Below are 19,867 nucleotides of genomic sequence, written 5' to 3'. Positions count from 1 at the left end.
TAGGGTAGCCTAGTGGTTAAATCGTCCCAAAGGAGATTATTAAAAAGGTCTGTGATTCTGGCTCATGGTCTGTTATATCTTAAATCGTTTGGCTTTGTGTGTAGCATCTTAAAAATAGGATCTAACAATGTATAAATACAACATGTGTTATATTTGGGATTACATTTTTTAGTAAAGTACAAATTCCAGTACTTTTTGGGTTGAGTCCCATCCTAATCCCCAGCACTCAAAGTGAACCGCCTAACCCGCTCAGCCACCGCGACTTCCACAACTGGAAGTCGGGCAACTGTTAGTCTAGACTGCGGACTTTGTGTACCCCTCTCCCAATAATGACAAGAATTTTTACCTTACTAAGAACGTGTAATCTCAAATATAACACATGTTACATTTGACCACTTTCTAAATGGCATTGTGTAATCAAAGTAAAATTAAGTAAAATATCGGCTGATCATAAATGGTAAGATGTCGAAACGGACAACTATTGACCGCGGCTGTAGACAATTGAATCTATTTTAATAAAGAGTCATGGGTTATTATGAAATTGAAAGAAAAAAACGTTTGACAATAAGAAAAAGTACTTTTGGACATGCAAAATAATATATTTGATAAAACTGTGTGTAATTGTTTAAATAGATTGTAATGCTGACAAAAACAGCTTTCATTTGCCGTTTCATTTATGTTACTATGACCGGCCTACATTCTGATAAATAAGAACTCAGAAGAAATAATGTAAACAAGTTTTGACTTTAAAAGGGTCATTATATTCATTAGAATAGAAAACTAAAACCCCTCTCCCTCGGTCACACCAACAAAAATAATAAAACAAAAGAGAAACAAAAACAAACAACACGAATACATGAACAGTCATAACATAAGAGTCTTGCTTGACAACGGTATAAGAATCCATACCGAAACGTCGCATCATATATGATTACCCCCAAGCTGGACACTACCTGTGAGATGGTAACCAGTGATCAGACAAGCCAGCTGGACAATGGAAGTGCTGTGGACTCAATCAGGACATCACAGATACTGAATAGAGACAGAAGCAGGGTCTACTCTTCTGGTGAGCTTCTATTGTTTAACGACAAAAGATTTCGACTTGTTCCAAGTGTACTGGCCTGTATTCGTGCCCTGGGAATATGTTGCAAAAAGCCAAAAAGGAGGGGGTTTAGGGGTGGTCGACAGCCGCGAAAAAAACCTGAAGAATGTATTCATAAACTACAACAGTGCCCCAACATCTCTGATGAAACATTAAATCATTCAATGTTTGTTCATCCCAAATAAAACCTGCCTTTGATAACAATATCACTTTGGAATACACAATCCATCCGAAATGAAACCCTGGATATTTCAGATCTGGTCATGGAAAAGAATATTGACAGATTCTTCATTACGGAAACGTGGTTATACTCGAATGGTGACGAAATGATTCCACCAGCTTATTCATTCATGCATCTACCTAGACAGTATAGAAAGGGTGGTGGAATAGGCGTCTTATATAGATCAAACTTAAATGTGAAAGTTTGTTCTGACCCCCTTTTCACATTTCAGTCTTTTGAACTCATGAATCTGTTGCTCACCATCAGTAGCATATGCTTACGATGTATCTGCATTTATAGGCCACCGCCGTCAAAGAAAAACGGACTGACCTGTAACCTGTTTATCTCTGAACTGTCAACACTTCTTGTCAATTTGAAAATGAAGCATGTGTTGTTGCTTGGAGAATTCAATGTACACTTGAGAATCCTGAAAATTCAGCAGTCAAGAAGTGTGTCAAAGTTCTTGAATCTCACGATTTTCTCTAGCATGTATCTGGACCTACACGTCGTTCTGGACATACGTTAGACTGGGTTCTGACGCGGTCTGCTCGCGATGACTTTGTGTCTGGTCTATCTGTCGAAGACACACAAATGTCTGATCATCATGTAGTATCTTTCTCCTGAAAAGCGTCACCTCTTGCGGAGGATTTTAGCAATTTCTTTGTAGAGAAGATAGCAATGATCCGTTCAAATCTTGACAGGTGTGAACTGTCTGAGTCTCTACAGGGCGACATTGCAACCTCAGATATGCATCTTGACAAATTTGATGTATGCAGTTAGGAAGAGGTAAAGAAACTGATAGTAGCTTCAAAATCAACCTTCTGTGTGATGGATCCCATCCCTACCAGATTCATGCTAGAGTTTGTGAATGTTCTCCTTCCGGTCATTACACAGATCGTAAATCTCAGCTTGGTCTCAGGACACGTTCCAGCATGCCTGAAGCAAGCTACTGTGAAGCCTTTATTGAAGAAAGCAAGCCTTGACACTGATGATTTGGCCAATTACCGACCCGTCTCAAATCTATCCTTTGTGTCCAAGGTGCTGGAAAAGGCTGTAAAGACTCGCCTTACTGCTCATTTGAAAAACCACAGTCTATATGATGAATTCCAGTCAGCGTATCGGAGCAATCACAGCACTGAAACAACTTTACTTCATGTGATGAACACGCTACGTGGAGCGGTAGACTCTGACCAGGCTTGTGAACTTGTCCTTCTTGATTTATCGGCAGCGTTCGATGCGATAGATCACAAACATCTTCTTGATTGTCTACAAAACCGTTTTGGATTAGGCTACTCTGTTCTATAATGGTTTTCCTCATATCTATCTGATCGATCTCAGTTTGTGCTCATCCAAAATATTAGATCTCAGACACGCAGCCTTTCTTGTGGTGTTCCGCAAGGTTCCGTATTGGGACCGATGATATTCACTCTCTACACCAGTAGTCTTGGGGACCTTATAACTCGGCATAAAATCTTACATCATTGTTATGCTGATGGTACTCAACTCTTAAGAAAACTCAATGTTAATGATGCAAAATCACAAGTTGCAGAAGTTGAAGTGTGTGTAGGGTATGTGAAGACATGGATGACTCAAAGTAAACTCAAACTAAACGATAAAAAACAGACATTCTCATGGCTTGTTCACCAGTCAACTGACCTAAACTGAGTGTGAATTCACTTATGATAGGCGAATCTCGGATCTCTGTGAGTCCAACAGTCAAAAACCTGGGTGTCCTGATCGACTCCACACTTACGATGGAGCCACACGTCAGTAACGTATGTAAGATCTGTTATCACCACATGAGGAATATCTCCAGCATACGCCACCTATTAACAGCTGACGCAACACACCATCTTGTAAGATCTATGGTGTTGTCCCGCTTGGAATACAGCAACAGTTTGCTTGGGAACATGAACAAAGACCTGCTCTCCAGATTGCAAAAAGTCCAAAATGCAGCTGCCAGATTGATCTGCAGAACCACCAAGCACAGCCACATCTCCCCAATCCTCATGCGTCTGCACTGGTTACCACTCCCAGCCAGGATAGAATACAAGATACTTAACATGACGTATAGATGTCTTAACAATGCAGCTCCATCCTATCTCTCTAGTCTTGTCAGAGGGTACGTTCCAACTAGGACTCTTTGATCAGCCATCAGTTACTGCTCATCGTCCCAAATGCAGGTCTGAAGACATACGGACATCGACGTTGTTCCTACTTGTCAGCTATCCTCTGGAACAATCTGCATGTGTCTCTCAAAGAATCCCCCCTCAATAGCCAGCTTGCATTCTAACTTAAAAACTTTCCTGTTCAAGAAGCACTATGACATATAAATGAACTCCTGTTGTAAATATGTATATATGTCAGTGCCATGAGCAACCACTTGGTGATTGGATATAGGGCGCTATATAAATGGACTTATTATTATTATTATTATTATTATTATTATTATTATTATATCATATTTGTCTTAAACGGCGACAATGCAAATAGATCACCAAAAACTCAGTTATAGCATCAGGTATTCACGAAAAGGGTACACATGTCATGCTTACCGGTAGCAAATGCCGCTCGCACAATTTGTAATGTTCATATTGTTTTGATGCCAGGGAGAGCACAGTAACACTGGACCTTTAAACAACTGCGTTTTAAGTAGACAACCAAGAGAAAAGGCAATCCAGTGACGCGACATTTACTGATAATGTTGAACATAACAAGTATATGCATTAAAAAAAATCATAGGTTTAATTTAGAATTACAAATTCTTGAAGTTTGATCTATTGCTTTTTTGTGCGCCTTGTCTTTAATGAAGCTAAGGGAGACACGGTACGGTGACATCAGTTCGTGAATATTGAAGTGATTCTCTCAGTCAGTGTTACATTGTACTGGCGCTGACTGTCATATTGCCTCTTGTAGCTATCTTCAGCCGGTCCCCATTCTGGTCGCGGGCTTAAGAAATGCTGAAAAGAAACCCACCAATCACACTTGTTACATTTGGTACTGAAGTGTCACCAGAAGGATAGTTTTGCAAAAACAACAACAACAAAAACAAACAAACAAACAAACGGAAAAATCCCATACAAATTAGATAAGGTCCATATCATATCAAAATAAGAGTATCTGTTCGTGACATATCCTCTATACATGTTTTAGGTTAATCATTCCATCTAACTTCCAGGACATTGCTGTCAAAGATTCTCCTTTGCGAAGCAAACACTCTGTTCAAGTACCATGTTCTGTGATTTCAACTTTGTCAATGAAGGAGGTTTAAGAAGATATCATAGAAATCTGTCAGCCCAAATGAGTTGGAAAATAGCTCTAGCAAAAGTGTTCCATAGATATCTGTGTACTAATGCCAAGTAGACAATGGTATCACGAAAATGTCTGAGTAAAGTGGGCACACCAAATAGGTTAGAGAAATATACCGTTTTGGCTGTTCAAGTTAGTTCGGTGGAATGTGACTTCTTCTAACTCATTTGGCTTAGAATATTTCTAAACAAAGCACGTACTATGTCGAATCTCCAAGACCGCCTACACGAAGACTCAAATTGATTGAGTTAATCACACAAGGTTACGTAGCTTCATTCAAGACAGAATCATTACCTGAGACGAAGTGACAAGAGCCAGGAATGCAAACACGGGTAATGGTGCCAGTGGAACCAGTGCTATGAACCACCCCAGTACGTGGGCCCACACTGGATAGTCGATCGCCCTTGAATCCAAAGTGTAATTTGGAGGGGTGTAATCGATGAAGAATAACACCAGGAAAATCTGGAAGAAACAATTAGAGTTGTGATACTTATGGTGATGTATCATTTATCTCAAGATACCATTTATCGAGAAATATCATTACCAGCAAGACGGGCGGAAGGATGAAACACCAGATAAACTTGATGACTATCGGAGGTGGAGTGCCAGTCATCATCTCAATATCTCTGCCCAGCCGACCCATGCCTGAAAATGTGGATGAGGTTGATATGGATATAAATAATACAATGATGTGACACAACAGACCGATATGAACAGAGCAATGTTTCATGAGGCTTATAACTGGAATATAGACATCTACGACGTGTTTCGTTTTCTGTTTCCTGACGTGGTCCATGTGTCATGTAAAGACCTTCACAACGGCCTGCTTTGCAAATGATGAATGTTTCAGCAATAATGAAGAATGGATACCAAATATGAATCCTTAGAATTCGAAGTGGGATTGGAATGGTTTCCCTCAGCAAAATGAATTGCACACACAGGCCAAATATTAGAAAATGTCGTCTTCTATGTGTATTTAACAAGAAGAATGTGATAACTCGCTGCACCATACCATAAATCCATCCAACTGTAAGGAACTGTAGGATACCATGAACATAGATTGACACATAACTTATGTAATAGTCAACCAGCCAGATCAAAATAACCCCTCCCTGCAAACGAATACGTGTCAGTTACACATATATCATTCACATAACGAACATGGAACTATATTGTTTAACACACACACACACACACACACACACACACACACACACACACATACATACATACTTACATAGATACTTTTCTATATATTATATAACGTATAATATAAAATTGAAATATATAATACATAAATAATACAGAAGTCTATGCCATCTATACGTAAGTATATTTCTTAAAATTGAAAATATATAAATATGTATAAATAATACAGATTCTATGCCATCCATACGTAAGTATATATCAGTGGTCTTACTTTAGCCAAATATGGAAGCGTCAGCAAGAGGGTTGCAATGCAGGTAACCACAGTAACCACGATTCTTATCATGCGAGATCGGCGTGGCAGGCTGTCAACTACAGCTGTGATGATCATGTCTGCATATACAAACTGAAACAGGAAGATTTTCATATTTTCATTAACAACATAACAGAGCAAACTCATCCTGGACCGTGTCCCCCATTTCCTTACGTGTGCAACCAATGCTTTGTTACATGGTTTGTTACCTGTGACCTAAGCACTGTTTGCAGTCTTAGCAATTATTAACTATTGACTGTCCATTCAATGTTGCCTTAATTTGTTGATATATAAACATCTTACAGTTTTCAGGGGTAACACGTATACCATCATTACTGGTCCAACACCGACAAAATAATTTCTTGGCGTAGACCAATGATCAAATTAAGGTGCGTATACGTTTATAAAATTTGGTTTAATGTTGTTGACATTTACCTGAGAATTCAACCCGACAAGAAGAAGAATGCAGAAGTAAGCAAAACTCCAGAACTGGGACGCAGGGAGATGAGGAAACAGCTCCGGGATATACTCAAATGCGCTTCTTATGCCTGTTAACATAAGGACTAGCTGCAAGTTTTCTAAGATCAGATTGTCATCATTCTCGATAATGTTGTCAAAACTGTCCTAAGGTGGCGTAGGAAAATATTATTCATGAATCTGTGATCAAGACTGTGGAAGGAGTCATATGATTAGCCTCCGAAAGACAGAATAGAACATGTTTATGATCAGCTCTCCGTTTCTTACTGTCAGTAAAAATGTTTATCCTTGCATGTGAACAGAAAACATTCTTAATCTTGAGAACTTTAATCTCTGCTAACATGAATCGATTACTTTTATACAAAAGTGAACGTGATACATTTTGTTTCTTAGTTCGCAAGTTGTTTAACGTGGCAGTGAGCAGTATTCCAGCTATATGGAACAGACAGGCCATTTGTTAATATTATGAACATCGATCTTCACACTCGTGGGATACCATGACATGTGTCAGTGAACCCTAATCACCGATCCCGTTAGTCGTCTCTTAAGACAAGCATGGGTTGCTGGAGATTAATTCTGACCCCGATTTGCCCAGGTGGATTTTGGTAAGAGGCGACAAATGTAGATTGAATGGTTCAATGTTGTGTTTTAGTGGTTCGACTACATCTCATTTAGAACGTGTCACTCTCTGTCCTGTGTGGGAGTGTGAGGTTTGTCAGTGAATATTCTCCGTTAGTATATATTTCTTGATTAAAATGAAAAAGTAAGTAAAGGGAAAGAGCCTCTAAATATCTGTACTCAATATACCTGCAGTTTCGACATTGTATATCGACGAGTGTTTTGTGTTGGCCAGAGCCCCGGTGAGGCTCATCATCATCAAGGCTGCGAGCAAACGACCAACAGCACCGACACTGCATATTATAACGGAGTCCCTGAAACAGTAATCATTGTGTCAAATAAGTGTTATCGACAACCTATCTACGTTTGTGCTTTTTTTTTAAAAAATGGACATAGTTTTAGATGAGCGAGTATGGTTTTACGCCGCTTTTATCAATATTTCCCCAATGGGCTTCACACATTCTACCCACGTGGAGAATCGAACCTCGGTTTTCGGGGTGATTTGCGAACGATTTACCACGAGGCTACCTCCACCCCCAATCTCAGATGATCAAAGAGACAACTTATCCAATTCTAGTCACCTTAACGCAGAGGATTTGAAGTGTCTGTAGCTTGCAAGATTGTTAACGAGACCCGATGTTATGCCAACAGCGAACATGGCCCGTAAGAAGGCCCCGATCCACATCTGAAATGGTATGATATACTTGTAACATAATGCCTAGCACCACATACTTGAACAGAACAGACTATATGTTAGATTGTGGTGTCACAAAAACAGAAAAAAGAAAACACGCTCAGGTATAGTTTGTAGCTCTGTGCAGAATGAGTAGGGTTACCGGATACAGTGTACATGGAGAAAACATTGATAATGGTGATTATTAAAGGCTAACAAAACTATTTAATAATTCTAAGGAATCTGAACCAAAATGATATTTCGATGTACAATGCCGACTATATCGTAAGCATGTGTAAATTGATGTATCCCTATAAAACATAATTGCATCTTCGTTGGTTTGTAATCCGAGTGATGACCATGGATTTTGAGTAACCTGAATCGAATCTTTCCATGCATCCCTCCAGGGAAAGGTGGAAACACAGTATCTTAAGCTTACTCCTTATGTTATTTTATTCATGTTACACACACGGCTTCGAAGTTGGAAAAATAACGACATAAAAAAGGTGCGAAAAGTAGATGCCATTGCCCGATTCCTAATATATTATAAGCATGTATTCCCAATGTATCACAACATTGTAACACCTCTGTCGTATTATCTTACTTTGGAATAACCTTAATCAGACCCTTTCTCTACCATTCCCTGCCAGAAATGATAGAGATCAACTTTTCCAAACATACTATATTAATTGTTTAACGTTTGTAAAGCTTATACCTGGACTTTGCTCATGTATTATGTACGGACTTGAAGTTGGACATCGATTGTTATGGAGGGAAAATATTCAACACAAAAAACGAAATTACGATTAAAACAACATATATAATAACTGAACAATGTTATCAATAAAAGGAACACGTATGCCAAATTGGAAAGTCTTAAAACCAGGACATATTGTGATACAATATAAGTTTAAAAAACATGTTCGTGAGCTCCAATCAATGCATACAACTGCAAGTTGTCATAGAAATATCGAGTGTCATTGCATTGCCAAACAATATGTCTGGATATTTACAAAATATCTTAATATATTCGGACGTCTTGAATGTATTCCTGTCTCATTAGCGATGAGAAGTTGCCATCGAAGTTCCAGTGATCATATTTGGAAGAAATATGTGTCAGACATAAACGGATGAAAAACAACAAGGCGATGACATTAGCAGACTTGACTTTTCAGCAAAGTGAGTTGATAACTGAGCATGAAAAAAGTGTGTGCCTCCAAAAATACAAACGATAAACACATATACTATCATCTGTATAAGAATCCTTTTTCCTAAAAATATTGAAAATAAAATAACCACGCAAAAATATATTCGTCTCAGGATGTTTAACGGTGCATTCTAAAGCGTTACAAATACTATGGTTAAACTTACATGTTTACTTGTAAGATCTGCTCGAAAGTTCAGTGTAAAAAGATATGCTAATCCATCTGAGGATCCAGGAAGCGTCATTGCTTTGATGAACAGAACCAGTGCCAATACAGACATCAGTGACATGGTGATGCAGAAAACCTGCATGAAAAAACAAACAAAAACACTTCAGCGTTACAAAGCTACCTCTAATACCAACATTTATACGTTAATGGTTGAGTTGCTTTACCCAGTTAATATTCACACAGAAGGACGGATATAGAACGCAGAAGAAAGAATTAAAGTATATTTTACATCAAAATATAATTTATCATCTACAGAATGAACAGTAAGCATACAAACCTTCCCAAGAACCTTTACTCCCCAAAACAAAGCAAAGAAGACTAAAACTGACAATCCAGCACAACAGCCAACTAGCTCCCACTGGAAACCTCCCATGTCGTCTATTCCGGAGGATTCAGACACCTGTAGAACTCTTTTGCTGTAAACGTAGGAACATTGATATCATTTGTCACAATGTTTGATCCTGGAAATTCTGCTTCAGAGTATACCATTGTAGATATTTCCCGTAAGCTTTAGAATTAACACTGTATTAATCACTGTGTATCACATGTCAAAGGCGTTCTTATTGCTTTGAAGCACTGAAGCATAATGTGCTTCATGTTAAAGACAGTTTTGATGTTTGTGAAACCCACAAACACGGATATTGTCCTGACAAAGCCAGATCAGATTCACGACGTATCTGCGATGATTGGATCCGGGCACTACTGAGGAATGTAACTCTACACAGAGAATCTTAGCGGCTTGTCCCTAAGCAAATGGTGACCTCAACATTCACTCCCTGGAGTCACTGCTGGTTCTTTTCATTAAGATACCACGACTTGTAATGAACTGCACACATATTATGCATTCATTTCGTTTCATACACTAACTTGTCTTCAAATAAGAAGCAATACTGTGTACGTATTGCATTTAATATTTTCAATGGTGGGTGACTTGTTTACAGATATACATACAGTTATATCCGAACGAGACGGAGTTATATGGAGGTATGGTCATTTTCAAATATCTTTGGTAATAAACAGTATGTGTTTTTAGCCGGTGTTATTCAGTATTCTGTATCCCAAACCTGCATGTGGGACAGACGGGACAAGCCGGAGGTTTCAATTTACAGTTATGATACTAATCAGGAAAGTAAACAATTCCCGGTTTCAAAATCTTGTAACAATATTTTCCTCCTCCGGTCAGATTTGGTACTGCTATGCGTGTAATGCAGCTCCGTCTGTGAGGTCTATTTCCATATGATGTTGATAATTTGACTGCCTTCTCCTTCTGGTCTGACCTAACTCAGGTTCATGTGTATTCAAGTTTAGGTCACTTACTTCAAGTATTGTACACCCGGGCCACCTGTGGTACTATTGAAGCATGTTGGCGTGTTCCATGCGTTGTTGCAGTTCGACCAGGGCAGCATGGAGGAGAACGATTGAACCACGTAGTACAGAGACCACGATGAAATCAAAGTGATTACGGGAAGTAATATGGCGGAGTAAACCATCATCCCAACGCCTATTCCTGCAACAGTAATATGCAACTGACTTACATGTAGAATATCAGCATTATCGTAAGGTTAACATGAGGATACTTTTTGAAGGTGAGGTCTAACATATTCCACGTGAGTGAGTGAGTGAGTTATTATTTAACGTCACATCGGCAATATTTCAGCCATATCGTGACGAGAGCATTTGACATTGAAATAGAATATATATAGATATTATAAAAACCTGCCGACGAAGGACAGTAAAACAACTAGAATATCACAATTTGAATTAAAACTAGCTTAGAAAGCTAGAACTAATAGCACTATTTGGACAATACAACAACTGAAGGTAGATCACCATACGAGGGACCATGGGGACTTTCAGTACCTTAGCTACCTGCATGGACCCTAGTTGGATTCACACCATCCCTTCAGCAGCTGGCGATTGTAAGCAAATTAAGCCACAAATTAAAATGACAAGAATACTACGATTAAAAAAGAAGAAGATTAGAATTTTACTTCAAATGGTTTGGGACTTACGTACCCTCGCAGGAGGACAATAATTTTACAGTACTTTAACCCCCCTTGAGGATACAGCCACTAACAATCTGAGTTACTAATTCAAACTTCCAATGGTAAAATATATATCTATTTACAAATCGTTGAACAAATCTAATTCTTTTAAAAATGCAATAATTAAATGAGAGATGACATTAGTAAAAAGATCCTTCAGAGTTCGTGATGTGAAATAGATATCCCTTGTGATGGAATATTCAACACAGTCAAGCAAGACATGCTTGACCGTGATTCTTTCATCACAAGGGATACAAAACGGAGGATCCTCACCTTTTAATAGGTACTCATGAGTATATCTTGTGTGGCCAATACGACATCGTCGTATGATGACCTCTTCAAATCTGGACTGAGAACCTAAGAAGTGTAACCGATAGTTGGTTTTATTGCATGTAATTTATTGATACATACTTGGGTGTCCCACTTCTTTTGCATCAGATCACGGATATAAGATCTAATAGCTGCTTTGTAATCAGAGTATGGGATAAAAAGCGGTGTCACAGATTTGTTGAGGGCTGCCTTAGCAGCAAGATCGGCCATTGTGTTCCCAGAAATGCCAACATGGCTGGGTAACCAACACAAGACGGTGTCGCATTGGCCAGTAGCAAGCTCATTATACAATTCAATAATTTCTATTAAAAGTGGATGTTTACAAGAAAGGTCTCTAATGGCCTGAAGGCACGAAAGAGAATCGGAAAAGATTATGTATTGTTTATATTTACGGTGTTTATTGATATATCTAAGAGCTGTTAATATAGCGTGAGCTTCTTCTGTGAAGATGGAACTGTTATTTGGTAATCGAGTAGATATTGTTCTGGATCCAATGACAGTGGCACAAGCAACCGCGCCACCATCCTTGGACCCATCTGTAAATAAGGATTTATATGAATTTTAGTTATTTCTTAATTGACTAAATTCTTGTTTATATTGCAATTCATTTGTTTCTGATTTTTTTTAATGTGGTTAATGTTAGGTCAACTTGTGGCCTCACCAATTGTCAAGGCAGAGAAGAAAGAAGAGGAGAAGGAGATATAGTTTCAAGATCAATGCCGGCAGCAGAAAGAAAAGGTTTCATTCTGTGCCCAAGAGGCGGAACAAAAGAAGATTTCTTGTATAAATCCTCATAAAGAGGATGAAAGACACAGTTATATGCAGGGTTTGCTTCCCTGGAATATAGTTTTGTAATATACTGTAAAGATAGTTTTATACGGCGTTGTGCAAGAGATGGCTCATCTGCCTCAACGTAGAGACTGTCAACAGGAGAAGTTCGAAAAGACCCAAGACAAAGTCTTAGGCCTTGGTGGTGGACAGAATCTAAAGGTTGTAGGTTGCTTTTGCAGGCTCCACCATATACAATAGAGCCATAATCAAGCTTCGAGCGGACCAGTGATCTATATAGATGCAGGAGGGTAGCTTGATCCTCTCCCCACTTTGAATTGGAAACGACCTTTAATAAATCGAGTGCCTTCAGGCATTTATTTTTAAGGGTTTAATATGCGGTAGAAAAGTTAAATGGGAGTCGAAAATTAGACCCAAGAACTTGGCCACTTTGACAACTTTGATTGGAGTGCCATTTAAATTTAGTTCTGGTCCTTGTGTGGCTTATATTTTCTACAGAAGTGTATGCAATTAGTTTTCGACTTAGAAAATTTAAAGCCGTTTTCAAGACACCATTTATTTATTTTGTTGAAACACAATTGCAGCTGCCGTTCAATAGTATGCATCTTTTTTACCACGACAAGAAATATTAAAATCATCCACAAACAGCGACCCATCGACTGAATCATTTAACACCTTGGCCAAAACTATTTATCTTTATACTAAAAAGTGTGACGGACAAAATGCTGCCTTGTGGGACACCCTGATCCTGATTGTAATGATCAGGCAGGGTTGAACCCACGCGGACTTGAAATTGCCTGTCAGTTAAAAACTTGGATATGAATTGAGGCAAACGAATTCGCAATCCAAAATTGTGCAAATCTCTTAAAATCCCATGTTTCCAAGTAGTGTCATATGCTTTTTCTAAATAGAAAAAAATCGACACTGCATGTTGCTTTTTTAATAATGGCATTTTAACAAAGGATTCTAAACGCACTAAATGATCGATAGTACTTCTGTTTTTACGGAAACCACATTGAATATCCGTTATAAGGTTATTGGTTTCCAAGCACCAAACAAGTCGATTATTTATCATGCGTTCCATGGTCTTGCAAACACAGCTAGATAGTGAAATCGGTCGATAATTCGAAGGAACAGTATGGTCACGTCCAGGTTTAGAGATGGGAACAATAATAGCATCGCGCCATGAAGATGGACATTTTCCAGATGTCCAAATAACATCAAAAATGTTTAAGAGGGTCTCTAAGTATGATTCCGGTAAGTGCTTCAGAAGCTGATAATGTATGTTATCAGCCCCTGTAGCAGTATCGCGAGCCTGGTCAAGAGCAGTATGAAGCTCATGAATAGAAAATAGTTCATTGTAATCTTCCTCATTATCTGAATCGAAATTAATAGTTTTCTTCTCCTGTTGTTTTTTATAATTTTGGAATTGAGGTAGATAATTCGAGTAGGAAGAGTGTTTGGACAAAGTTTCTCCAAGTTTATTTGCAATAACAGATTTACTAGTTAATAATTCGTCTCCGTCTTTAAGATGCTTAATGCTAGATTGAGAACCCTTACCTTTTATTTTCTGGATCATATTCCATACCTTTGAGATCGGCGTTCGCGAATTTATTTTTGATACATAATTTCGCCAGGATTGACGTTTACTTTGCTTGAAGGTACGCCGTGCCTTAGCATTTAAAATTGTAAATTTATTGAAATTATGGACCATAGGATGGTGACGGAAATAAATCTCAGCTTTCTTCCGTGCCTTCCTAGCCTGTTTGCACTCATTGTTGAACCATGGTTTTCGGAATTGGAATTGCAGAGAATTTGGGGATACACTCATCAGCAATGTTGATTAGTTCATCAGAGAAATCCTTTATAGGATCAGGACTTTCTATAAAAAGTTCAGGTTTAAGTCTGCTACAACACAGAGCTTCATACAAAGGCCAGTTAGCCTTTTTAAAGTTCCATCTTGAAGATGGGGTAATATCAGATGGGTTCACAGGTGATGGAATGGTAGGAAAATGGTCACTTCCACAGAGTCATCGTGAACTGACCCTTCAAATTCATTCAGTAAGTTTGAATCCGTGGTTGATAAATCAAGCGCCGAATAAGTTTCAGTGCCAGGATGTAAATAGGTGTTGGAACCGTCATTGTATATGCATAAATCATTATCTGAACAGAACTCTTCTAACAGTTTACCTTTAGCATTAGTAGTTGTACCACCCAAAAGTGGGTTGTGACCATTTAAGTCTCCCATAATAATAAAGGGTTTTGGCAGTTGGTTATATAGAGTTTGAAGATCAGTCTTCTGAATGTCTGAAGATGGTGAGATATACAAAGAGCATAATGCAAATGCAACGTGTAAAGTGAGTCGCACTGCAACTGCTTGAAGATAAGAAGTAAGTGTAATAGGGCTATGGATAACATTCTGTTTGACTAGGATTGAAGAACCTCCAGTGGCCCTGTCACCCTGAGGTGAGAAATAATGATGAGCATTGAAATGACGTAGGTCAAAAGGATCTGCCTGCTTTAAATAAATCTCCTGCAAACAGAATGCTGACGGCATACAATCCTGGACTAATAACAGTAGATCATTATAATTATGCCTTAGTCCTCTGCAATTCCACTGTACAATATTCTTGGAATAAACTATCTTTTCGGCGGATTGATTGGGGATATACCCCGCACTTGTTTGGAGGGCGACAAGCTGTGTGCCCTACATTGGACGTTTTCGGACACGTCCATGTCCTCAAGTTATCCATATTTGTTGTAAAGGTTAATTTTATTTTCAGACCCTTTTGGGGCTCTGCCACTTTGTTTTTTTTTTAATAATCAGGCTTAGGTTTATTCTTGCCTTTAGTAATTGATGGACATTAGATAGCGATTGATACTTTGTGGTTGACTGAGAGGATGTGTCAGGATCAGGAACTTGCTCTGATTGAGTTTGAGACATGCCAGAAAGTGGCTCCGCTGTTTGAGACGATATTGCACTTGAAAAAGACTGCGGAGAATCAGCTTTCACCCAAGTCAAATTTGTTTGGCAGCTTGAAGATGATTTAGGTATTTTAGGAGTTGCCTCAGATGATGTCCTGGTTTTGAAGCATGTGTCTCTTGTTGGTCGCATCTTTGTACAAGTTGTTTCGCTTCGGCAAAACTAATATTTTGAGTAAATTTGATCTTGTTGATTTCCATCTGATGTCTCCAAATCGGACACTCTTTAGAGAAAGAGGGATGGTCTCCTGAACAATTGGTGCATTTTTTGTAAGTACTGTCACAGTCTTCCGTTGTGTGTGTTTTCTCACCACAGTGAGCACACACAACAGACAATGTGCAGGTATTGGCACCATGACCATACTTCTGGCACTTGAAGCATCTCAGTGGATTTGGTATGTATGTATCCACTTTGGTATGACAGTAACCAGCCTTTATTGACTTTGGAGCAGTCGGAGTGGCGAAAGAGAACAGATACGTATTGGTTAGATGGGTTTCATTATTTTTCCGGGTTGTGAAGCGTTTAACATATAGGACACCTTGTTCTTTCATCTCGGAGACAATATCTACTTCCAGCATGTCAATAAAAAGTCTGTCCCGGTCTCTTACTATGCCCTTGCTGGTGTTAAGTGTTCGGTGGGCAGAGACTGATACGGAAATGCCGACAAATGAGTCAGTTGACAGGAGGTTGGTAGCCTGTTGTTTTCTACTACATTCAACTAGAAGTGCATCTGTCCGCAAACGTTTAATGTTTTTAACATCTCCTGCAATGCCTTGTATGCCTTTTGATACAGCAAAAGGGTTCAGCTTTAAAGGTGTTTTGTCAACGGTCTCAATCACAATGAAACGTGGCCAGTAGTCAATGGATGTGGGCAGTCTTTGGTCGTTAACATCAGGTTCAGTGTCAAGTGGACGTTTCTTTTTTGTAGTGGGGGTTTCGTAAGCCATAGTTATTGTTGAATGGTTCATCATCCGAGCTCCCCACCCTCCACGGAGTATCACAAGGACAATGCTAAAAACAGGCGGGTTTCCAGCCTGCAGCACCAAGGATACCCGAATGATATACTCAAGCAGAATAATACAAAAGTAACTATTCCACCTGATTGGACCATGAGCCACTGCCTTCTGCGCATACGACTCTAGGCAAAAACATGAAAGTGTATATTTGAAATTCTAAAGTTCTAAAAATTCACCAAGACTTAAAAATAGTATATTACAATTTTCAAAATTTTCTGCAACATTACATAATGTAATGCTCAGGGCTTGGCGTGACCAGCCGATTGGTTGAACCGGGCCAGTTCAACCACCCGTCTAGGTGAAGTAAGGGGCGAAGTGGTGTGTTGGACAAAGGAACACTGTTCCTGGAACCAGTGCCCTCAACCACCAGACTCCCGTCCTCCACCGACACAGGGGCGCAACCCACGGCAAACGGGTTGGTGGACCAAATATACCCCCGGGTCCACAACGGGGGGTGGGGGGGCGAAGAGCTCTTGGCGTTACCCAGCACCCACCACGAGGAGGTGGCTCTTCACGGGTGCCTATTCCACGTGAGTGTGATGGTCCCAGGTCCCATGCAGGTGTGTGTCGGGGCTGATGGTACAAGCGGAATCTATACTGCAAGACGTAACTAAATGCAACTCGACTTAGCATTTGGATGTTTGAGTAAAGCTGTAAATGTAGACTTTTTGGAGGACATTTCACATATACGATACAATTCCAAATTTCGATGTATCCGACACCAAAACCATAACTAAACAGTCGTATGGTAAATGCGTAATTGTATTGTATGCGTCTTACAATGGAATGCCGTTACAATTATGCATGACCTGATAAAAGTGTAGCCCTGACAAGTTGGCTTTGATGACGGCGCCAGTAGGGAGTATGATACACACGCCTTTTCATGAACATAGCACAATTTGATAGTGAGTAACAAACACATATTGAAATTGTCGATGTCATGCAGTTCGTTCGGTAAAGAGAAGGGTCTTGCCTTTATAATTACCTCTGAACAGTGGACACAAATTCCAGATGTGGGCTGGTCCTCTGCTACTGAATTGTCCAAGGCTCAGATCCATGTACAGGATGGGCACTCCGATGACGAAATAGAAGGCAGCGTAGACTGCCATGAAGGCAACTGGAAAACATTTCACAGTTTTGTTTACAAATCGAACGCAAGAGCAAAGACGAAACGAAAATTGCTCTACAAAACTCTCAAGTGGGTTATTTATAATTTCTTGTCCCAACAACAGCCAAACACTAAAAGCGTCAGTGATGGATGATTGTGGCATAAATGTGATTACTTACATATTTCCAAACACATATGAACTGTGACTCAGTGGATTTCTCTTTGAATTATGGACCTAATCAGAGGTAAACACTAAACATAATACGATTTCAGTGAAATTATCAACAATTGTAATTATCAAATAATATATTTATCTTTTGTATTTACCTGAATATGTGCTGCTCAAATAGGGAAGTGCAATAAATGTCCCATAACCAATGCTCAATGCTAGCACTGACGCAATAAACTCTACATTGGATGTCCAACGTTCCCGCTGAAACCCGGAATTCCCGCAGTTATTTGTTTCGGCCTCGAGAACAAAACTAGTCACATTTTCGTGACCTGCTTCCGACAGCATCTGCGTTGACATTAGAGGTTGGTAAGATGGTGGTGGTGGTGGTGGTGGTGGATGGAAGGTTGATGGTTGAACCGGTTGTGTTGGTTGTGGTGGATGGTTTGTCCTTGTAGTGTGGTCCTCTTCATGAGCAGCTCCAGGATTTTGATCCTCTATTCTTTCCATCGCTATCTCAGCCATAGTGCAGTATTCACCCCAACTCTTTCACTTAAGACGAGGAAATTATCTCCGACTTCAACTGAACAACCGCAGGGCTAATGTATATGCGTCTTATAAACCAGACAACAGAGTCCACCCATCCGTGAAGGCAAACTGGCCATAGGGACTACACTTTCCGCTATTGACAATCCGATTGTGCAACAACTTACGTTAAATATAGACTAATGACGACATTTTCAGGTCACATGACTGAAACTGTTGTATACACCCCTTTCCATGAGGTCATGTTGCTCTACAATGAACAAATATACCCAATGCGTTCATGTGGAGCATTCAGCATTTTACTGGTTGTTTCGCTTGTTATTTGACATGAGCAAATAATGTGGGCTATGTCTGAATGAAACTTCAGGTGTAATACAGGCAAGCATGTGTCTTGTCATTGTTATTCAAGATAAACAGCGTCCAGGTAGGCACGTCTTGGTTAACCATGTGACACATGACGCGCATGTGCAGTTATATACTTCATTGAATTGCAACACAATTCCTTCCTCCTCCAGATCAAACTGACACGTAGTAATGTAACCTAAATACCTAGGGCGCAGTGAACCAAAGCATACTGACGCACCCATTTTGGAAATAATGACCAAGTTTTAACGTTTTTGAGACGTGTTACACGTAATATTTATTCTTTTGCTACTCTACTACTCTACATTGTCCAAACTTATAATACATGTGGTCTTTATATTTGGGCGATAGTAAACAAGCATATTTACACAGAAATACAACGCGGCTGACAATCGTGTTCGTGAACATACAGTGGGTCCATGTATTAAACCGTTAACGACCCTCGAGTATGTCACCGTTGATATGCAGTCGGCATGATGGGCTATGATGAAATATACAAAGAACACGAATGTCCAACAACGACCTACAGCACAGATATTAACAGTCATGTCGCAATACATTACCTCCTTTACGAATATATATTAACGCCTATATGTGAAGCAATACCTTGTGGAGTCAGCTGACAAGACAGTTGCCAAGGCGACCTAGCGCGCATCTGTCTGATGTATAATCTCTTGAAGTTAAACGGAAAAGTCCAGCGAGGTAAGGAGAGTATACATAATTCTAACCTGGAAAAGCGCTTTTAGTGTTTACCAAGGACACAATAATGAAATCAGCAGTATTTTCAATGTATTTTCTATTCTTTTTCTGTTTTAATTTTGACCAATAAGAAGTACAAATTAGATTTCATTTGTATGCATAATACAAAAAATAATTTCTTTTCAATTCATAAACTTTAAGCATAATATTTATTGTAAATCAATGAAAACACTGGTCAAGGTATTCTTGTCTTTTCATGTTCGTCTGACCACATCATTTCCATAAAAAGTAAAAATGTTCTCTCATCCACAACATATGCACTGTAACTGCGTTCCCGGAATTTAGCTTTAAAAGACGTTAACCGCACTCTTCCCTTCTCTCTGTGGGACCTACACTGAAGACAAAATATGAACTGACTATTTCAAAGCTAGTCTGGGCTAGGGACACGGTCTTGTAGTGCTGAGTTTTACTGCCAAAGGCCACTCTAACAGAAAAGGGTCAAAACAAAGTATATTTACAGTTAAGGTG

The 19,867-nt window shown here is 39.3% G+C and overlaps 1 protein-coding gene across 2 annotated transcripts; it reads right to left on the bottom strand.

Moving 5' to 3' along the window:
• Window positions 1-322: 322 nt before the first annotated feature.
• Window positions 323-19,018, bottom strand: LOC124259036 (sodium-dependent dopamine transporter-like). Of its 2 annotated transcripts, XR_006893736.1 has the most exons (14): window positions 17,890-19,018; window positions 17,440-17,571; window positions 10,609-10,798; window positions 9,569-9,707; window positions 9,230-9,367; window positions 7,767-7,870; window positions 7,375-7,499; window positions 6,526-6,638; window positions 6,052-6,183; window positions 5,644-5,743; window positions 5,176-5,276; window positions 4,926-5,093; window positions 3,122-4,282; window positions 323-1,116 (listed from the first exon to the last, which is right to left on the bottom strand). XR_006893736.1 is itself a non-coding variant. In XM_046693118.1 (13 exons), the coding sequence occupies exons 1-13, from the start codon at window positions 18,254-18,256 to the stop codon at window positions 4,160-4,162; spliced, it is 1,932 nt and encodes a 643-aa protein (XP_046549074.1). In that variant the 5' UTR covers window positions 18,257-19,018; the 3' UTR covers window positions 2,089-4,159. The 2 variants fall into 2 exon arrangements, 1 of the variants encoding a protein (XP_046549074.1); XM_046693118.1 differs by lacking the exon at window positions 323-1,116 and having other exon boundaries at window positions 2,089-4,282.
• Window positions 19,019-19,867: the final 849 nt, after the last annotated feature.

Source organism: Haliotis rubra, unplaced genomic scaffold (assembly GCF_003918875.1).
Source record: "Haliotis rubra isolate DU_JTF1 unplaced genomic scaffold, ASM391887v1 Scf708, whole genome shotgun sequence".
Classification (NCBI taxonomy): Eukaryota; Metazoa; Mollusca; class Gastropoda; order Lepetellida; family Haliotidae; genus Haliotis; species Haliotis rubra.
The sequence above is the reverse complement of the archived record's forward strand: the minus strand, read 5'-3'. Positions and strand labels throughout refer to the sequence as shown.

What these genes read in the sequence shown, in the direction of transcription:
- LOC124259036 (XM_046693118.1), bottom strand. Translation starts at nt 18,256, where the DNA reads ATGGCTGAGATAGCGATGGAAAGAATAGAGGATCAAAATCCTGGAGCT. An exon ending in GAGTAAAGGTTCTTGGGAAG is followed by an intron (nt 9,368 to 9,568) that starts GTTTGTATGCTT and finishes TTTTTCATGCAG; the next exon opens with GTTTTCTGCATCACCATGTC. An exon ending in CTCTTGTCACTTCGTCTCAG is followed by an intron (nt 4,283 to 4,925) that starts GTAATGATTCTG and finishes GTTTCTTTTCAG; the next exon opens with CATTTCTTAAGCCCGCGACC.